The 21,661-nt window shown below is 36.6% G+C and overlaps 1 protein-coding gene across 1 annotated transcript in view; it reads left to right on the top strand.

The window, feature by feature from the left end:
- Positions 1-21,661, top strand: part of DGLUCY (D-glutamate cyclase) — a 27,245-nt gene that overhangs the window by 4,920 nt on the left and 664 nt on the right. The window contains exons 4-12 of the mRNA XM_010169782.2: positions 1-43; positions 1,146-1,296; positions 2,842-2,964; positions 5,248-5,445; positions 7,536-7,796; positions 8,236-8,335; positions 10,165-10,313; positions 15,194-15,313; positions 16,711-16,862. The exon at positions 1-43 is cut by the window's left edge and continues 156 nt beyond it. Of these exons, the coding sequence (XP_010168084.2) occupies positions 1-43; positions 1,146-1,296; positions 2,842-2,964; positions 5,248-5,445; positions 7,536-7,796; positions 8,236-8,335; positions 10,165-10,313; positions 15,194-15,313; positions 16,711-16,862 (1,297 nt within the window). The remainder of the gene's footprint in view (positions 44-1,145; positions 1,297-2,841; positions 2,965-5,247; positions 5,446-7,535; positions 7,797-8,235; positions 8,336-10,164; positions 10,314-15,193; positions 15,314-16,710; positions 16,863-21,661) is intronic.

Here is a 21,661-nt window from a genome sequence, read left to right as displayed (position 1 = left end):
TGTAAGAAATGTTGAGCAAAAATGTAATGTAAGCATGTATAAGGTATGTGTATGCACACACAGTCTTTGTCATAACTTTGCCTCTGAATTCTTGTCCATATTCACATTATGTGTGTATTCCTATTGCTGAAAATGAGATTATTTTTTTTCCTACCTGCATTGTAACTTTAGGTACGTGCTAGTGCTGAGTGCATAAAAATATAGGGTAAAATATGCTCAGCCTCAGTTCAGTGCTTTTCTCAACTTCCTGCAAGGCCAATCTGCTTTTTTATTCATTTATGGTGACAAAAGTTTTCCCTTGTTTGCCATGGGAGCCATTTCATTTGGATTCTGTTCTGGTTTGCCTTCTCTTTTTCAAACAATGACCCATGCACTGTTCTGACCATGCTTTTATGTGTGTCCCACTCTCTCCATACCAGCTCCAGCTTGCAGTAGGAATATGTTTTTTATTATAAAGATTGTTAACATTTTCTATACATCTCTAGCTGTCTACATATCTTGTTTATGTTCAAATGCAACTTAAATATCAGACATCTTGTTGTAAAAAGCCAAACTGCTTTATTTCTGAATAGAAAAGGTGCTTCAGCATCCCAGTGAGGATGACAAATGCCGTAGAACCTTTCTAGAGGCATAGAAGATTTTGTATGTGTGGATCTGGCATGCTGCTTCTGTAGAAGTGGGTGCTGGCAGAAGCAGGAGTGCCTGACCTGTACCTGTTACAGAGCACTGTATCTCCCCTGAATTCTGATACAGAGGGTAGATCCAGACCAAGTAGATTTGTCACCCTGTGGTACTTTTTATTAGCTTTTTCCCTTTCTGTATAGGGAGCACACCATTGTTTTCTGATAATATTCAGAATAAACTAAGCTCACCACAATGTATGCTGCATGAACCAGAGCAAGAAATGCATAATGTTGAAAATTTCAGTGATCTATATGAAGCAGCTCAAGGATGGAATGCTTCACTCCTGCTCTGCTGGATCTTAGGGAAAAAAACATTTTAAAAAATGGGCCGCTAATTTTTTTTTTTTAAAGGATTTAAAATGAATGTTAATGTACAGGACAGTTTTAGACTTATTTCTTCTAATACTTTAGAAGTATTGTTCAGTATTGCTGCTAACACCTTGGATTCTTTTAAACTGCCAGACAGCTGTGCCTTGCTACAGTGTTTCTACGTTTTGCTGCAACTTAGTAGTCTCAATGAGACCTATTCCTGAAAGCAAGTTGGAAGCAGCTGTGCTGGCAACATCTGAATTAAAAGAAGCCCATGGAGCACCAATTCACATGGGTGATCCTGGTCAGTGCTTTTCATGTTTCGCTCTGCATGCACTTTGGTGTGTATAAAAATGAAGGGGGGAACCATAGGAAGCGATGGGATCAAAATACCTGCACCAGTAAATTTATTATGTTTTAATCCTTTCTAAGGGTCACAAACCTGAGCTGAAGAAAGAAAAAAAAAACAAAAACAAAAACAAAAAGTAGGTTTTGGATGAGATGAACACAGAGATTTCTTGGATAAAAGATAACTATCTGATGTCGATAAATTAAGTTATATGGCAGGGGTGGTTTTGGTAAAAAAGTGTAATCACATTTTTTTAGATGTATGCAGTTTCATTTATATGTAGGTACTTTCTTGCTGTCAGAGATTCCAGTGACAGGGTAGCAGTGATTGACAGCGTGGGGAGAAGTATGTGTGGATGCATTTTGTGTCTTAGTGGATGACTGTGAAAGTAAATACTGCATTATTTTTTAAAATACTGAAATAGGATACACTGAAGACAACACTTACGACAGACTAAATAGAAATATGACAAGAATATATATTTTTTTTAAATCCAGCTCAAATAAGCATAGGCCTATTCTTTGCAAGTGAAAACTGGAAAAAATTATAAAACAGGAGGCTATTTGGAAAAAAGCAAAACTAAATGGAACATCTGTAAGACAAAGATAGATCACAATAAAAAAATATCCTATCTGCTGGCAGAAATTTGTCAATCAGTAAACTCATGGGCTGCATACACAGAAGGATCACACTGCAGAGCATGGAAAGAGATGTCACTGTTAACAGTACACTCCAGTAATATATTTTATCTGAGTGCTTAAATCTGAGGAACTAGTAATAAGTCATTAGTTTGAGCAGAGCAACAAGATGATTGAGCAAGTGAAGGTCACCACTACTTAATTATTTTTAACAGAAAAGAGTAAATGATAATATATACAGATGATATAAAACAGTTCCAGAAAAGACAGTGGTATATTAAAGCATCTGAAGAATTTAAAACCAATGGAAGAGAGCAAATGCTTAGAATGACCCAGAATATTACCAGTAGTTGTTAAAATAAAGCAAAAGACATTTAGTGAAAGCTGGATAAGAGTGAGATGTAGTTATCTAACCCACAGAGGTAAAAGAGTGGTTGCTCATTTCTCTAGCTAAAGAACGTAGGAGGCTAAAGCAGTAGAAAACATGTTCTAGAAAGATCCCGGTTTGCATTGCAGTCATTTATTCTTGTTTGCCAGTGTTATGAATATAATTCTTCTGTGGTTAGAGAAGATTTATAATATCTTGGAAACTCGGCATGCACATCTAGCTTGTGTTTTGTTGCAGAAATAAAGTGAATATATTTTTACTGATGTCATGAAGTACAAAAAGGCAAAACAAGTCAGCTCAGGTTCTGGGGACGTGCCCTCAAAGGCAAACTAAGTATGCCACTTCAGTGGGACTTGCCACTGTTGCAATTCTAGCTTCTTGTCATTAAATGATGTTTGGAGTCCACCTGCCCTGGCTTTGCAGTAGTACTGCTTAATTGGACTCTCTCATTATTTCAGTTTTTATCCACTCCAGGTCTGCTGGGAATACAAAGGCTTTCCAAACCAGATTATGGAGATCCAGTCCACCTTCAACCTGGTGATATTCCAGTGTTTTGGGCCTGTGGAGTAACAGGAGTAGAAGCAGTCATCAACTGCAGTATGTACTGTATTTGGGGACTCTTTTTAAATTACCCTTCAGTCACTTTCTCACTCTTTTTTAAAAAAAACCAAAAAACCATGGACTGAATGAGTTGGCTGATTAGCAGGCTTGATTGTAGAGTGAGCTAAAAACCACTCCAACCAAACAACAAAAAAACCTTTGGCAGGTCTATTTTCCATTGTGAAATACAGGCCTACCTTAAAGAAAGTTCTTACTGAAATTCCATTGCTTTTGTTTGAGTGTTTTAACAGCAGAAGTCTAAAGCTCTGGCAGCATCAAAACATCTTTTTTTTAAACACTATTAAAAAAATAGAAGTTTAAAGGCATTCTTTTTAAGTGTCTTCCTTTTAAAATCCTATTTTTTATTTCACTGCAGTAAAACAATAATAAAGGGAAAGAAAAAAAAAAAGCAGCCAGAAATCTTTCGAAAATGTTATAAATAGCTAGCAAAATTGATTGACCTGGAAAATAATTTTGAGCTTTTAAGTTTTGCTCCAAAATGAAGTCAATGTGACACACTTTACATAAATGAAGCTTTGTCCTCTGCACAGAGCTGTCCTGCACTTCATCCAGTCATTTATAACAGGTATGAGCACAAAGGGCAAGAAAATGCAACCAAACCATAGTGACAGTATTATATGCTGCTCTAAATCATTAGTGTAGAATGAAATCTCATATTTTAGTTCTTGCTGAAAAAGAAGCTTAATAATTGTAGGCAGTATAATTAGGAGAGCCTTGAGAGGTCATCCTCTCCTTGCAGGATCTGCTACATCCATGTGATTCCTTACAGATGTTTATATAAACTGCTCTCAATATTTACCTGCTGTAAATATGTCAGTACTAGGAGCAGAGACTTCTTTTTCCTTCTTATATACAACCCCTTTTCTCCAGTCCCAAATCCAAACAGAAAATCCAGCTCTTTCCTGTGTACTGCTGCAGTTTTATTCATCTTCCTCATGCATCCTTGTTGCAGGGAAAGAAGAGAAAAAAACTTGCCAGCCACTCTACAATCTGTTGCCCAAAGCAGCTGTCTATCCTGCCTTTGCCTGGAACTGGCTTTTACTTTTGTTTATTTCTCCATTTTTTGTAATAAGAACAGTTGTCATTAATGCATTCCAGGAATTTTTTGACAGTTTGTATCTTTCTGTGCTCCTTTCTCATCTAGGTAGTTAAAATTCTGCCATACCACCAATACCCGTACTTCAGATTAATCTGCTAGCTTCTCACAAAAAATGCTGTCTACTCAAATGATTTACTGAGATATATTAAACCTCAACAGCCATGTTCCCCAGCTACTTTTAACTTCACTAGCCGTAGACTCCCAAGAGATCTAACACAGACCAAGCACCTATGTGCTTGTTAAAGAAATATCTCCTTCCTTTTCACCATCCTAACAAAGTAAGATTTTGCTTGTACTGGTTGTGATTTATCCAACAACATACCAATTTGGCCAAATGAAGTATAATCTAGATCAAGGCTTCTGGAATTAGTGTAAGAACAGCAAATATTTTCAGTTTAGGGAGCTACTGTGCTGTCAGGTCTACATAAGCTTATTTTTCACCAGGCTTTTAGATGCTACTCAGCTTCCCTTTGCTAAGATTTACTGGTCACCTTTTGTTATTATTCCTGGCCAGTTTATAGGTCTCCTAGCTAGGTTGGCAAGACACTGTTTAGAGATGCTATTCCCCATTTTCTTAATCCAGTGAAGGACTACTCCTACCAGCAGGCAGAAGTTAACACAGTTTTGTCATATCACTGTTACAAGAAGATTCAAAGGTACAAGAGAGACACTATAGCTTCTAGCAGCACTCTAGAACCTAGAAAATTAATGTATTCTTACAGAAACAGTATCACCATCACACTGTGCCAATTTAAGCGTTAACTTCTTCGTGTGTCGACACACTAGTTTCTTCATGCATGTCAAACCCAATTTTCAGACTTGCCAGTTCCTGACAGACTTCCTTGGAGGGTGCCAGTGTTCAGTTCCTAAGTTGTGTGAAGTTCATACCAAAGAAGATATTGTAGAAAAACCTGATCTCAACTACCCATGTTAGCTTTTTGAAATTGAAAACATTTTCAGATGTATATGCATACATTTCTTTCTCAAAGTGTATTAATTACTGCAGTGGAATTTAAAATATCACCTGTTTTTATAATGTGTCATCAGGCACGGACTCTATGTTGTTAAATTAAATAGCATTTTACAATTTTATCATTCTTATATTTCAATAGAGTACAATAACAACTTGTTTAATTGAAGGTTTTTTTCACCCATTTTAGGAGCTCCATTAGCTTTTACTCATTCTCCTGGCTGCATGTTCATTACCGACCTAAAGAATGACAATGTCACAGGCAGATCCTCAAGAGGAGTCCCACAAGTCCACTGCATTTCTCGAGATCCTCTGCATTATAGTATTGTGTCATCAGAAGCAGCCCAAAAGATAAAGACTCTAGAGACTCTAATTGGAATAGATCCAGGTAAAACCAAAAACTCTCTTCTTTTAGTGGATTTATTATGAGGTAGATAAGACTTATCCTGTCTTTTTAGATATTCATAAGGTTCAAGAACACAGTAAGAATCTAAAGGCAATTTTAAGATTTAAAAAATTCTTTGGGGAATACAATGAGTTAATAGAACTAGGTCTTACATTTTCTGTTACCGTACTTAATATCAGAGTCTGGCCAAAACCATTCAACCTTATGGATAGTGGGATATCTGATCTTGGTGACTGTATATTCTAAAAGTACACAGAAGCATCTATGTTTACAGCAGAGTGGAGAGTCCACAGGGAATAAGAACTGTTACTTAATAAAACTGAAATCAGTTTGTAAAGTATAGGGCACCTCAGCATGCTGGTGACAGCTACGTGGGTATTCACTGTTAAGTGCATAGCACTTTTCTTTACATATATTCATGACTACTGTGCTCCTACCAGAAAATTCTAGTAGTTGCATGTGCTTTTCAAACATCCCTCTCTGATGGGTGGAATTACATCAAGCTCTGCTGACATGTTCATCACTGAGGTGTTGTGTGATGGACCAAGGTGACCTCATCACCACAGAAGATTGAGAGGTAGGGCTGCAAGTATGCTCAAGGAAGATGAGAGGGAAATAAAGGCAAACTGAATAGGGCAACCATTCCCAAAATACACACTGAATTAGTCCTCTCTGTCTGCTGTAAATTCTGATCTCAGTTTCCCATAAATTTTCTGAAATCCTCTGTAGGCAGTAGTGGAAAACAGCTTACGCCCAGCTCTCCCAAGCTCTGGGTTTGGGCTGCCTGCATATGTTTGGGTCTGTTTATTTTTACTCACAAGGCCTCTCCTTTTCCCACTCTCTGGAGTTCAGCTTGGCATGGTGCCGTGCTCTGCAGAAACAGAGGACCTAACTTCAGAGTTAGCTCATTTTATTGCTAAAGGAGAGTACAGTACTTTATCTCTATTAATATACCCCGCTTCTCAGAGACTAATATTCCCTGCTTCTGTTACTTAAGTTTTGTTCAGAACTTTCTTCTGTGTCCACTACCCGTATATTGCATGTATGTTACTTAGGAGGAACAGGGAGAAATGGCAAAGGGGAAACTGAGGATAAAAAGAGGAAAGTGGGGGGGCAGGGAGGGAAAGGTGAGAAAGACGAAGATGTGAGGGGGCTAGAAAACAGCAGTGAGGACTTACCTCTTGCTATCAGCCCATGAATATCAGCACATCATGGTGGTGTTCATAGTTTTCAGCAAACTGAAAGAACTGTGCTGTGAACTTGTGTTTCTGAGCACCAGGGAAGGGAGAGGGGATAGGAAGTGTTTGAACAATGAAAAACATACACAGATAACACAGTGTTGCCTCTTTAGAGGCTGACTCATGAGAAGAGACGTCTGTTAATAGTCACCTATGTCTCAAGGTCAGATAACACGGTTCTCTACTACATAAAGTATTATAAGATCTTTTAGTGGCCACCTGCATATCACTGTATTAACTGAGATTATAAAATCCCCTGATAACTTAGAATGTCTCTGAAACCCCACTTTTGTGGTTAATCATGTCATTAAGTAGAATTTATTTGGGAATTAGCTCTTCCATAAGCAGATAGAGTTAAATAGAGAGAAAGGACCAGCTTACTCATCTGAAGTCTGCATCAAAACTTCGGTGCGATCTGGGATGCTTGAGTTGTAATCTAGCTTCAGTAGCTAGACATGATCTAGCATGACTATCATCACGGATCAGAAGAAAGCAGAGGATCGAAGGAAAGGAAACAATATGCAATAAGCTCTCAGAAAAAATAAAAAGCTATTTACACTAATATCTAGAAGCGCTAGGTATAGTAACTTTCAAAATCCAGTTAACTGAAATTCTTAACCTGGAAGCACAGCTCATTATCTTCATTACTCATATCCTACACTTTCCTAGGTTTCCTGAGGAAATTACCCCAATTCCTGCCTTGACCAGAGGTTTTTCTTAATCTTTTTTTTAAACCCATTTTATGTTGTTAAAGTATGCAAGTGCACCCACACAGAAACTTCAAAAGGAGGATGATATATTGAAGTGTACTACTCTTTAAAAATGCTCTTGTAGGAGACCGGGGTATCATTCACCTCCACCGCCCAGGCGAGCTGCTGCAGGCTTGCCTGGCCATCTCCCATGCTGCGTCTGTGCTGATAACAACTGGATTTCCTACCCACTACACTTACGAGCCGCCGGAAGAGAACGATGGGCCCCCAGGAGCCCTCGCTATTGCAGCTATATTGCAGGCCTTGGAGAAAGAGGTTGCCATAGTAACAGATCAGAGAGCCATGGATCTGAATAAAAAGATTATTGAAGAGGCTGTTCAACTAGGTAAGACACATGTTTTCTCAGTTTTTATCTTGCCAATTTGAGCCAAGGTTTGCTTCAGTTAGTCTCGCTGTCACTTAGTAAAGGATGTATTATTTTTTTTCCCAGAGAATGAATCAGAGTTCATCCTCTAAGCTCTGATCAGTGTTCCTGCGATGACATTTTGTTAAATCTAGCTGTCATCAAGCTAATGCTTACGTAGTTGGGTACTGATTCTGGATTAGCTGTGACGAATTCTGGATGTCTGTTCTTATTATTGTAGACCTATTTTCTATTTCAAGTACCCATTTACTAGCACTAACATCCGATCAGGTTTAAAGACATTGAGTCCTTACTATTCTAACTGTTCTGCTTGCCTTTTTTTTTTTTTTTTTAACTACTCAAACACACATAAAAAAAAAAAAGGTACATAGCATCTGACTTGTATTTTATTTTCCTGTAGGAATCCTGAAGAGACCTGTCCCTCTATTCAGTTATCAAAGGGAAAGTGCTGATTCAGCTTTAATGTTTTTGTGTGAGAATGGGAATCCTGAAAGACCTAGGTATGTGTATTGAGTTTTTGAGAATGGGTCGCATCTCTACTGTGTAAAGTTATAATAAAAATGATGACCATGATCTAAGAAGGCGCAATGGTTACAGGTAAATCCTTAAGACTTGGAATGACCAGAACAAACTTTGAAGCCAAACACTGGTATTGGAGCACACATAGAGTACAGAATTCCATGTTATTCTGCAATTATGCATTTCTGGAGTACAAAAAAAACCCCCAACAAACAAACAAAAAAACCCCAAACAAACAAAAAAGACCCCCTTCATATAGCAATAGCTCTTTTGCTTTGAAAAATTTTTAGAAGTTTTTCAGCTGTTTTTCCATAGAGATATATATACACATACACACAATATGTATTACTTTACCAGTTCTTAAATCAGTGAGAAGATCAGAAAGGGGAAGTATTATGTCAGTCAGTGAAAGAGCCACAAAGATTTGTGGAGTGTGTTCACTTTCTAGAGCTTTGTCTCAAGTCTGAAAACTGGGGAGTCTGATCTGATTTAATAAAATGTCATGTGTTTGTAGTAGTGTGAAAGTGATCATGCTATTGTCTTTAAAACCAAAGCAGCTAAAACCAAAATTATAGATGTATGCATACACTTCTCAATATTGATTTGAACTGTGTGCATATGCATTGTTGAGTATACAATGTTGGGCAAAAATTCAGATTTATACAAAGTGTGTGGTTAGGGTTAATGCCCTGAAGAAGTAGCTTCTTTGCTAAGTAGCTGTATACACATTTCATTACTTAGCAGGCAATCTACATTTCCTTTAATAGGCATAGATTGCTTACTTTCATTGATCTTTCCTTGTAAAGCATTTTTAATGTATTTGCTTTCAGTTTGTTCCTTAAAAAAGATACTTCACCTTGGTATTGACTTCATCAATATATTAAATTCCCATTTCTTTCCATGGGTTAATGTATGCTATAACTGTATGCTGTAATAGTATGCATGATACTGTCTTCATTTTTTTATGTATTTTTAAAAAAACCATAAGTTTTATAGCTATGAGTAATATAGTTACAGCCAGTTTCTATTTCAATTGACCCCACAGTCCCAAAAAGCTAAAGTAAGTGTTTCTTTAATGTAGACAACTAACCTGCTTAAGGTCTCTGGAGTCACCATAGACACCCACCCACAAAAACATTAAGTAATTCAGCAGAATTAGTAACATCTTGACAGTAAAATTGAAGAAACAGAAGCAAAATAACTTAATTCTAACATACAGTGGCAGAACTGAGTACTAAAATTCTGTTTAAAATGTAGGACATCTGCAGTACATTTGTCTACTTTCATAAGTGACAAAATAGCCATAGACTTTTAAAAAAATCCCCTAAATCTAAAGACTCAAACCAAAAAAACCTCCCTAAATAGAAACAAATTAACATTTGCCAAGCAATGTACTTTAAGCAGAGACTATATTTACACTAACAAGGATTTAGATGATCATTAATTTGCCCCTTTTCTGTTTTCTTTGAAAACAGTTATAGAGGCTAATGTCTTACAAGATACTACATATTTTAAAATGAAACAGAGCAAGGCCAGATGGCTGACCCCAAGGATTGCTGGTTAGGAGGATTTCAATAACTTCTCCATTTCTTGGTAGCAAATGTGGTTTGAGGGAGTTGCACTAAAGCTATAAAGAAAGTAGATTAATGTTTGAAAGTAAGCTGTAGAGAACTACTACATTCAGAAACAAAAGAACAGTATCCGAGTTTTACCTTGAATCCCAAATAGTCAAAAAGCAACACAGGAGAAGCAGCCAACAGAAGAGCATGTTATGCAAGAATCACAGCTTTGACTCCTCTCCTCTGAACAGATTTAATCACCTGATAGCAATAGAGCGTGCTGGGATGGCTGCTGATGGCAATTATTACAATGCCAGGAAAGTTAACATTAAGCATCTAGTGGATCCCATAGATGAACTATTTTTAGCTGCACAAACCATTCCAGGAGTCATGACAACAGGTATGTGTGAGTTTGTGTTACATTCTCAGAAACAGGAGAAGCACAAAACAGAAACTCTTACTGGAAGTGAAGGAGGCAGGTGCTGAATAACTGCTTGTGGGCTACAGCTGTTTGTCCTGGTTGAGTTTAAAGACTGTTGCTGGAGAAAAATTAGAGTTTTCTATTGAAGTGTTCTCACAACCAAAAGAATGAAGGAGTTGATTTCAAAGCTATTTAAGAACAAAAAAGCAAGTCCTGATGTGTGTCTTATCTACACCTTGGTGTGCATACATGCACCTCTCTAGGTGTATTTTTTGACACTAACTTTATTCTGTATTTTTTGTGTGAAAGGCAGCATAGAAAGTAAACGACTACTGAATGGAAACATTACATATTAAAATGGTATAATTATTTTTATGATTGTTACACCTGTGTTAAAACAGCAGTCTGGATAGAATCTTATTTTGTATTGACTTTTAGCAGTACATTCTCTTGAGCAGGGATTGCATGTTTTCATCTGTTATAATAATGCCTTCTCTAACAAAATATATGTATACAACAATAATGTGTAAAAGAGCACATTGTCCTTCCTGCCAAAACCACGTTAGCATTGACTAATATGTCTAATAAGAGTGCTGTTGTCAACATGGTGCTCCTCTCTTTTGTCAATAGTCCTTTTTTTCCTGAAAACTGACTTGTATCTGGTTTTGAAAGAGTAACGTATATAATACATAATGTCATAGATCAAGGATACCCACATATATAAAGCGTTGTACAGCGTCCTTGTACAATCAAATGCTTCATGCTACACTGTGTGGCCCAAAACAGCGTTAGGAGATATATAATCTATATAAATATTAGAAACAAAATTAGAAATAAGTATCACAAAATTAGAACTAAATGTCCATGCCAGGCTGATTTCAGTCACATCAGAACATGTCTGCTGATCTGGCTTTTTTTCTTCTTGTAGTGCCATGGACTTACTTCTAAGTATTACCAAAAGCCCTGGAACTTTCACTTCTCAGTAGTAATGTTTTTCAGATGTTTCCACAGGATTTAGAGAGCTCCTGCAGAGATGTGTGGTCTGATTTCACTGTATTGTAATAATTTACAAGCTGTATAGCAGAGAAGTTCACTGTTATCTTTTGTATTATCTTAAAACTTGCAATACGTTTAACTTAGATTTAATGCAATTTTTTCCCTATTCCTAAGGAGTAACTTCCAACATTCAAAAAGCAGCACTCTAGATGGCACTCTCTTGGCAATCTCAGCAGAGAAGACAAAGATTGACTGAGTGAGGACAGAAAAAGCTCTCTTTCATAAAGATGTTTAGCAAAATGCCTCAGAGCTTTATCTACTGCAGTTAATTTCAGTTATTTCGTCCCTGATTTTAGGCTGTTGATACAAAGACTTGGTCTCTCCAGCTACTTATGTTACATCACATCCTGATTCCTTTAATTAAAATATCCTAATCTCCCCAGAGCAGCTCAAAGTATATTGCTGATTTGTCAGAGTTTGGAGTGTTCTGCATGGTGGAAATTTGAATCTATTCATCAGAATTTAGTTTGTTTTAAACATTCTCTGAACGTTCAAATATTTAATTAAAATATTAATTAAAAACACCACAAGCTTGTCAATAAGAAGAAAAGAAGCAGTTATCCAGATTGACTGTGTCCCATTATCGTTAATTTTCTCTCAAGAGAAGTCTGCATGATTTAAAAAGTCATAGGCTTCAAAAGATAACGAAGGTATCTTCTCTGATCTCCCGTGTAACCCTTGTACATGGATATTCTACACTGGAGAACGGAGTATCTATAGAAAAACAGTGTAATTGTTTCTTACATTGTCGTTACTAGTTAATATTTCTTATTTTACTTATCACACTAACTTTTTGTGTCTGTTTTTTAATTTGATTACAATTTCTTGAGATGGTGTTGGCTTTTTCAATGTATTTCTGCAAAGCCTAGCTTAACAAGGCACGAAGCTGGGCTGTGGCCTTTGCGTCTTGTCTCTCACTACTGATGGTAATGTATTGCTACTGATTATGATAAATTTTTCTGGTGGGACTGTCTTTGATTTTCTTCATGGTCAGTAGGAACTTAGAGTCATACATCTAGTTGCAAAATAAAATGCAAATATTGAACAGCACCCACTAGGGTGGAGTACACAAATAACTTTATAGACTAGAAAAGGATTTTAGAAAGATCAAGTTTTTAGCCTTACGGAAGTCTTTCTATAATGTGCTCTGTGGCAAGAATTACTGTGTTAGTAGGTGGAGAGGGGAAATATTAGAACATTTGTCACATACTGATTAATTGCTGTCAATTTTTGCATTTAAAACAAGATCTGTGTTTAAAAAAAAATCTGATCTAGGAGTCTGACCGCAAAAAAATCACGAACAATGCCTACAATTGTGTGGGTACCAATATCATAAAAAGTAAGCAGCAACCTTCAGGAATGTACAAAATAAGAAGACATGAAAGACAGGTTGGAAGGACTCATTTTCCACAAAAGACTGAAATAAAAGATTAAGAGAGGTTACTGAAACCACATGCTATTTTTTCAGCTGTCATACGATTGACATAGCTATATGCTATTTATATAGAAGCTAGTGAAAAGCTTTCCAAAGTACTGCATGAAAAAATGTGGTCACAGTTTGTTTCCCTTTCATACAAATGACTTTTAGCACAGAAGACTTGTGTTTCCTGCATTTTTCATGAATGTAGTTTCAGAAGCCAAATGCAGTCAGTGAAAACTTGCATGGAAGGTCCAACAGAACTTTTTCCTCTGCCTGGATCAGGCCTTTAGGAGAAGAGGTTTCATCTATATCTGAGATGTCTGCCTTGGGGTGAGATGGGTCTGTTTCTCTCTGCTGACTTTAAAAGAAGTCTATCTGACTAGCTGATGTGTAGATGGCTGCGTTTTGTCAGGCGAATCTCACTCTGGAAATCAACATAAAATGCAGTTCTCTGCGGACTTGTAGAGGAAGAAGAAAACAGATGGTACAGGGAAGTTTTTCAGTGCAGTGGTTTTTTCCTCCCAGTGTAATGCTAATGGGATCCATCCACAGCAGTAGCTCTGCTAACTGCATAAGCATCCTGGTGACAGGACTTCCACAAAGACAAGAAAAAGCAAAGCGAGGCTTATACAAAAAACCCTGAGCAATGGATTCATATCTTTCTGTTAAAGAAACTGCTGATGATCTTCAAAGGACGAGAATTCATTTTAGCCTTTTTAAAGAATATTAAGAACAATATTTTGGCTTTTTAATATAAGAAAAAAATGAAAACATTGTGTGAATTCTTACAAAACAATAGTATTTATACTACTTCCAAAAACTACTGTATTTTTACAAAACTACCATATTTATATATGATGATAGAGGCACCATGATTATGTCATTACTTATTTGAAAAGTACTAACAATAAACAGATTTTAGAAAGCACCATTAAATCCCAACAGCAAAATAAATGTGAACAGATTATTAAAGCAGATAAGAAAAAAGATTAGCTGTTCCACGGTAAATCCTTTTAAGTAAGTTATGTGTCACTTAGTTACACTCACTCCCCTTGACTATGTAGACTTAAGGAGTTAAATAAAAAATTGCTGCTGAGAAATAACTTTCAATTTCACTTAAAGAAGAAATTTGCTACAGACTTATGTGAGATATTTATGCAGTTACTAAAAGTGTTAAATTTATCAATTTTCAGGGCTTGAAGTGTAAAATATAAATACTGTAATTTCTCTCCTGTAACACATGCTATGCATTAGAGCACAGTCACATTTCAAATTCAAATAGGATACACTTCAGTATCCTCTGAAGCAGAGCTCTTCACTGTTCTGTTTCACAGACATTAATGAGGATTTTTCTATAAAATCTTTGTACTTGAGAAGGTGCCATTTAGACTAACAGCTGAAAGAGAAATGTTAATTTCCATTTAAATAGATGGAATTTTTTTGTGTTTCTTTTACACATTGGTAAGAGACTAGAGGTACTATCCAGCTTTCATGTAAGGTGCTAGTTTATGTGTTATCCTCATCTCCAGATCTCTGAATGACATCTAACAATTTTATGTCCCAAACATATGGTTGCCCAGAATTTTCCTAAAATTACATAGGTCCCATTGATTTTACTGAAATCACTTGAGACAAATACATAGGGTTTCTCCTTGACCAGCAAAAATCAAGGCCCCCACACAATGAATATAAGAAAACTTTAAAAAAAAAAAAACCTATCTATTTTTTTCATAAATTACTGGGAAAAATGAAAACAGTAATAGTACACAGGGTTGGGCTCTTTGTACACTGTGGCACAGTGATAGTGATCTGTGTAAAGTGGATTGCTGGTGCAGTAAGACCTACTTCTGCCAAAGTCCTTATATTTTTGCTTATCTTTCTGCAGTAATTGCTACTTTTAATCTCTTTTTTTAATTAAAGCTTGTAACAAGCCAAAGTTTTCTATGCTTGCTTTATTATAGGACTGTAGGGTAATTTCTCAGGTTTATTTTGGATTAATTTTCATCTTCTTTCTCTATTTCTGCTAGTGTACCTATGATAATGCATTATATAGAACACTTGTTTAAGGCCTTCCATAAGCAGGTTGCTGTCTTAATTCTGCCTGCAGTTCACGAGCACTTGATGCTTTTGCTTTCTTTTACATGCACCAGTGCAGCATACATCGCACATATACACTTACAGGTTTGCATGTGACAGGTGATGCTTTCAGCTGTTTTATTCATAGTCTTCTGGTTTTAGTCACTTGATTAAAAAGGATTAATTGTCTCGTATGAAGCTATGAACTGTCACAGCGACTCTGGGGAAGATGCTGGATGCTTTCTAAATGGATTGTTAGTTATATGCTGGGTTCATACTCATTTGGTCTTTTTATCTTTTAATAAAGGTGTTGGAGATGGAGGAAACGAATTAGGAATGGGCAAAGTAAAAGATGCTGTAAAGAAGCACATAAAAAATGGAGATGTTATAGCTTGTGATGTTGAAGCTGATTTTACTATTGTAGCTGGTAAGGGATTTTTTGGAGGGGTGGGAGAGTTGCTGATGTTTGAGAATAAAACTGACAAGAAGACATCTGTCTTTCCAACTAATTTGTATTGGCCCTTTCTTTGTATGACCAAGTCATCATTAGCAGACAAATCTATCTCTGCATTATGTCCATTTTCTGACTAGTTAAGCAACTACAGTTCCAGCAAGAATGACTGAAAATTTAGGACATTCTGTGAAGAAAGTGCATTTAATTGGAAATAATTGGGCAAATCCTGAATATTCCTTAAAAATCATACCTTAAATAAAATAGCAAAAAGACTGCAGAAGTGATCAGTGTGGGAATGAAAATGTCAATGCCTATATGAATTTTCAGTATAATTGTTGCGCTTCTGTGGGCGTGACCCTGCCAGGGTCATCAGTCATATTGTTCTTGCATGAAGAGATGCTAAGTCCTTTCAACAGCCACTTGAGGACAGCTTTATATTCTTAATGTACAACAAAAGTTGAATGCTATGGTTAAAATTCTGTTCTACCCTAAGATCTAACACCCAGACTCTGCAAAGGGAGGTGAGGTGGAGGTTTGGACATGTTTAAGTGTGGAAAACTACATATACTAAAACAGCTTCCACGCTTTTTTGAAAATTTTACTATTATACATCTCTGGAAAAGATATCAGACCTCAGAGACAACACCTCACAGCAAGTTTCAAATCTAATGATCTCCAATACAGTCTTGCCAATGAAGCTGTCAAACAAGACTGTGTGGACTGATTTGATAACAGCATACAGAAAGTTTATGGATATTAACTACATTAGAATGTCTTTATGTATAGGACACTTACCAAGGACACATCATCAAGGCATAGAAAATTAGTTTTACCATGGCTTAATATCTTATGAAATAGCTAAACTCTTTAACCAGTCATAATTTGTGACCAAAAAGGGATTCTCTGCAATGGTATAGCATCCCAATATTAAAAAATCTGACACCAGTGAAAATTTACCTGGTTTAGGATACTTTATCAAAATCTTCTGTGTGGTTAAAAGCAAAAGACACTGGGCTATAATGCAGCTCCTCACAGTTCATGGGCTTCACATTAAGCCAAGTGGAACTGTGTTATAGACCATGCCCATTTGAGTTTTTGCTTTGTTGGAAAGACAAACCACAAACTAAGCTAGATGGAAACTTGCAGAAATTCAAACTGAAATACTACTGAAAACATTTTAATATGTTAAGCAGTTGAATATTTCTGAAATAAATGTTCCAAATTCGTGTCAATATTTAATTCCTATTCACATTCAATTTCACCATGGCTCCATGAGACTCATAATGACTTCTGCAGATTAGCTATCTTTGCAATAACCATTGTTTGGGGTTTTTTTTAAGGTTTGGTTTCATGGTGACATTCTTTTGCAGGGGTGTCTAACTGGGGCGGCTATGCCATTGCTTGCGCTCTGTATATTCTCAGCACTTGTGAAATACATGACCGCTACCTGAGGAAAGCTGTTGGGTTTCCACAGCTGTCGAAGAAGACGGTCTGGCTATCGGCACTTCCATCGGTTACCAAGGTAAGTTCTGTAGGGCCAGGGAGTTGTGACTTGCTTGTGACCTGTAGATGGAATTGGCTACGCCCAGGCCAGTTCAATAGCTTACTTTTGCATGGTCTTTTGGTGACTTTTGGAAATCCTTGGTGAACAAGCAGCCACACTGTACTTAGAGTATTCTGCAAAGGATTCAAGAAAGACTGAACATAAAAATCCTCAAAAATGAATGTATTCGTGTGCTGCAACTTCAAGCACAGGACAGTGCTACAATTCTATGGGCAGCGCAAGAAATCCTTGTATTATGACACAGTGATTCAGATTCCCTGTTCACTTCCTTCGTCTCGTTCGTGATTTTATAAATCTCTGTTGTATCCTCCTTTAGATGTCTCTCTTCCAAAATCAAAAGTCACAGTCCTAATACAGCAGCCACTCTATATTTCTGATCTTTGCACCTAACTTCCGATCTTTCCACCTTTTCTACTTACATTAGAACCTTTCTATAATTAGTTTTGAATGTTTCTAAATTAAAATTGGAGAAAGACTTGCAGAGGAATGTTTTTAAATGTGTTTTGACTAATACAGCTCTGAACAGTGTGATATTCTGGGAATGCAAAGGTTTCAGACTAAGAAGAAGTAAAATAACTGAGAGGGGTGAGAATTGACTGCGATCTGTGCTCATCCTGCTAAGCACGTGGCTCTGTTTTTAACTTGTTAGTGTTTAAAAAACAAACAAACAAACAAAAAACCCCGTCAATTATCAAGTAAGGTTTGTTCTACCATACCTGAGATAACTTAGAAACTTCAAATAAGTTCTATTGGCAGAGTACCTCTGTAGAGACTGGGACAAAACCAGTAAGTTTGTGACTTCTAAGATTGCTCAGCAAAACGTAATCCATCTACCATAGATATTGCCCACAACAGTGAAGTATTTCTGCTGAGATGACAGCGTGTTCTGCGTGAAATTCCAGCAAAGCACCTTTTAAGTATTTTAGAGTAGGTATTTTTTTTTTTTAATTCTTGCTATTTTGATTTTTTATCTAAAGGTCATAAAACAAAACTGATCACAACGTTTAGCATAGCCATATAGCTACATATCCTTTGACTTAAGAAAGCATATGGCGCCTTTAAGTGCAAACTTTTCCAAAAACACTTTTCAGTGTTTTTTTCCAGCTACATCTGGGGGTTTTTTGCCCTTTAAATGAACATATCCTTAAAACTACTATGATCAAAATTCCTGGTAATGAGATACTGTAATTAAATGTGATACTGTGTACAGGAAATCCTTCTTGTTTTTGTTTTACTAAGCTATACAGCTGGGAATATTGATAGTGATCCAATAACAGGCTATTGAAAGCGCACTACTAAAATCTAATGAGATAAAATTAATGGAAACAGTTTTGTGGAGGAGAGATAATTACTAAGTGGCTGACAAGAGAATGTGATATCTTTAATTCTAAATTATGCAACAGTAAACAGTGCAGAAGATTGAACACATTCATGTTCACATACTCCATTAGTATGAAAAAAATCAGACCATTTATGTTTATAAGGCTACTTTCTGCCCAATCCAGTTTCTTTTAGTGCAATAATAATTACCCTAGTAAGATAAAGAACACCACCACACATACCCACCTTGGTGTTTAGATTTGTCTGTAATTGAAAAGAAGACATTTGAAGGAGTGCCTAAGCACCAAACAGCTATTTTTCTTCCAAAAATGGCATTCCTTCCATGAAAACGATAGATCATAATTACCAAATGAAGTCTTCCTCTGAAACACAAAGGTTATTTCTCTGCAGCCTTGTGTTCAAGCAGTGTCAGAATTACACTGCAACAACCCCCAGAACTGTGGAGCTCTCCACTCCCACTGACCAGAACACCAGGATTGTTCTCAGCAAGTGGATTAGTTTCCACGTATATTTTACTAAGAGAGATTGCAAAGCATTTGTTCCTTGTTGAGAATGAGCAAAGAACAATTTGATATAAACAATCTTTACTTACCAGTTCTGGAGTTGAATCACAATTATGTTGGTTAATACAATATTGGTTTGATTTTTCAGATGTTCATGGTACTTTTATACTGATGTGACTATAGGGAAATATATCAATTCTTACATATCCAACATACCTAATGCTGAGAATCCTACAGTCAGCTCTGCCTTTCCTTGCATTTCACAACCAGGTTAATACGTTAGGTGGTTGTTCTTCTACTGAGGTCTGTATTAATGGTAAGAAATTAACTGTATAGTACTGTGACAGTTTCACTGGGCTGGCCCTTGGCCAGCAGCCAACACAGACGTTCACCCACTTCCCCCCGACCCCCAGGGGAGAGGATTGGGGGGCAAGGGTAAGGAGACTCGTAGGTTGAGATAAGAACAGTTTAATAATAGAAATAAAAGAAAACTTAAAATAATACTAATATTAAAATAGTAGAGATAGTGATAACAGGAACAAAATGTACAAACGAGTGACACCCAGTGCAATTGCTCACCACCAACCGACCAAGCCCAGCCTGTTCCCAGATATTGATCCCAGAGGAGCAACAATCCTGAACTGAAACTGCAATCCTGGAAGAGTGAGAGCCCGAGCGAAAGCCAGAGACAGGGCCAAAAGAGGAAGAGACCCTCATTAATATACTGAACATGATGTGATATGAGATGGAATATCCCATTGGCATATCCAAATGCCAATCTAGCTTATTAATTTAAATATTCCTCAGCCCCTTAGATCTCGCACTTGTAGACTAACAAAACATGAAGTCCTTCCCTTCCAGTGACAAAAATGCAAACACTGGTGTGTTATCAGTGTTTCTCATAACAAGTCCCAGGCTGAAAGCAAAATGCAGCATTAATCCAGCTACTGAAAAGAAACCCAGCTCTGTTCCAGCTAAAGACCAGGACACATATTTATTTTGAAAATATGACCTATAAGAATATTAATTACTTTCTAAATGAGCAATATATAAAGATGTTACATTTGTTTTAGTGTTTTTAATTAGCTTTGTCATTGATAAGGGAGTTTTTTCCTTTAATAATGTGAAAATTAACAAGTCCTTTTTCTATTAATTTGATTATTTTTTTGGTTACCCCACTCCCAACACAATTATTTAGTAAATAGAGAACTGTGAGCAAATTGCAGCACTTCACAGCTGAGGAAGGGTATTGTGCGTTGTGTATGTTCCTTACAAATGCAAACAATAGTATACAGGTGTAGTCATATAGTATTAAGCAAGCAAGCTTTTTTTTTTCCCCAGGTAAGCAGATGAGAGAGCACTAACATGTAAATACATAGGAGTAACCATTCAAATAAGAAATGACATTTTACTTATCCAGTTCAGGTGTCTCTTCTGTGACACGAGAGATCTAGTTTGCCACTTTGCATATAGGTGCTTGGTGCTAAGAAAAACCTCTGTCATGCAGAAAGATCAGGTGCTTAACTTTGTATTCATATATTCATATCATTTGTATAATATAAGCTGGTGTCTATTTATAATTTTATAAACTACAAAGTAGCACTATTTATGCTACCTATGTATCCAGATAATTTCCTTAAATAGCTGTATCATTGCTGTGTTGTTACATTATGTCAGGACTGACACCATGTAACTATACATATTTTTTCTTTAATAGAAAGCCAGTGACTCATTTAACTTTGTTGCAGCTGAGAACTAGGATGCATTACCAGGAAATCTAAGACAAATGTTTATAAAGTACATTCAGAAAGCAAGTTACCAAATTATACAAAATTCTCTGCTAATTGACCATGCAAGGTATGCTTCAGTTCTTTCAGAAATGTTTATATTTTGGCCATATACAATATTATGTAAAATACAACCATATTGTGTCTAAATTCAGATCTAAAGCTATTGCATTCTTAATGGTTTAGAAAAAACCCTAACATTTAATAAAAGAATATTATATGTTTTAACTTCATAATTTATTTGTCATTAATTTGTGTCAGGGAGATAAAAGATTTTGCTAGAGGTTATTGTGTAGGAATATCAAACAAGAAGTGTTTCAGTCTGTAGAACTGCTTGTCAGGGACACTAGTAGGGCTGTTTCAGTAGCAATTTCAGTCAAAGCAGGGTCTCACACAAATGGAAACAGAACAGCAGACCAAGGACCAGAAAAGACATTCCTAGCAAAGAAAGGGAAAAAAGATGGTGCATGACTATCTCAAGGTCTTATGTAAATTACCACAGGGTCGAGGTAGGGGGAAGCTGAGACGTGACTAGGCTTTTTATTTTTCTTAGATTTTTATTAACAGAATTAGAGAAATAAATTATTTTTATAGTAAATACTAAGACAGTAGAAAGAGTTTTACTGTGTACGTTTCATGTCAAACCAAAAGCAAAGCAGTTCATGCCAGACTTATACCTCCATTTGAAACCAGCTCTTCTAATTTCACTGTTCATGTTACTAGAGGTTTTTCAGAGTTGATTTTTATCCCACCTTTTCATCTTGCCATGCTAACTGGCCCGTAGCTCACAACCAAGGATTTTGTTCCCTCTGTGTATTTTTGGAACACGCTTTGCTATCTGCTTACCTTACTGTTAAGCAAGAAAATAACTGTTATAAACATGAAATTGAGTTGCAGTTCTAAACAAAGGAAAATATACGCTATTTCAGAGAATCCCAAGGAAGCACAATTTCAGGGTTTTCTTTTTTTCCCCATCCCTTTTCCAAGCATCCAGAATTCTCATAAAATCAATAGGAACAGAGGCTAGAGCAAAGGGCACACAGAGCTCACAGAAGACACAGGAAGGTGATTGTGCAGCTTGTTCAGGTATGCTCTGCAACCTTTTTTCCTGATGTAGCCTCTTTCC

This window comes from Antrostomus carolinensis, unplaced genomic scaffold (assembly GCF_000700745.2).
Source record: "Antrostomus carolinensis isolate BGI_N321 unplaced genomic scaffold, ASM70074v2 scaffold7026, whole genome shotgun sequence".
Lineage (NCBI taxonomy): Eukaryota > Metazoa > Chordata > Aves > Caprimulgiformes > Caprimulgidae > Antrostomus > Antrostomus carolinensis.
This window is presented reverse-complemented; position numbering and strand designations above follow the sequence as displayed.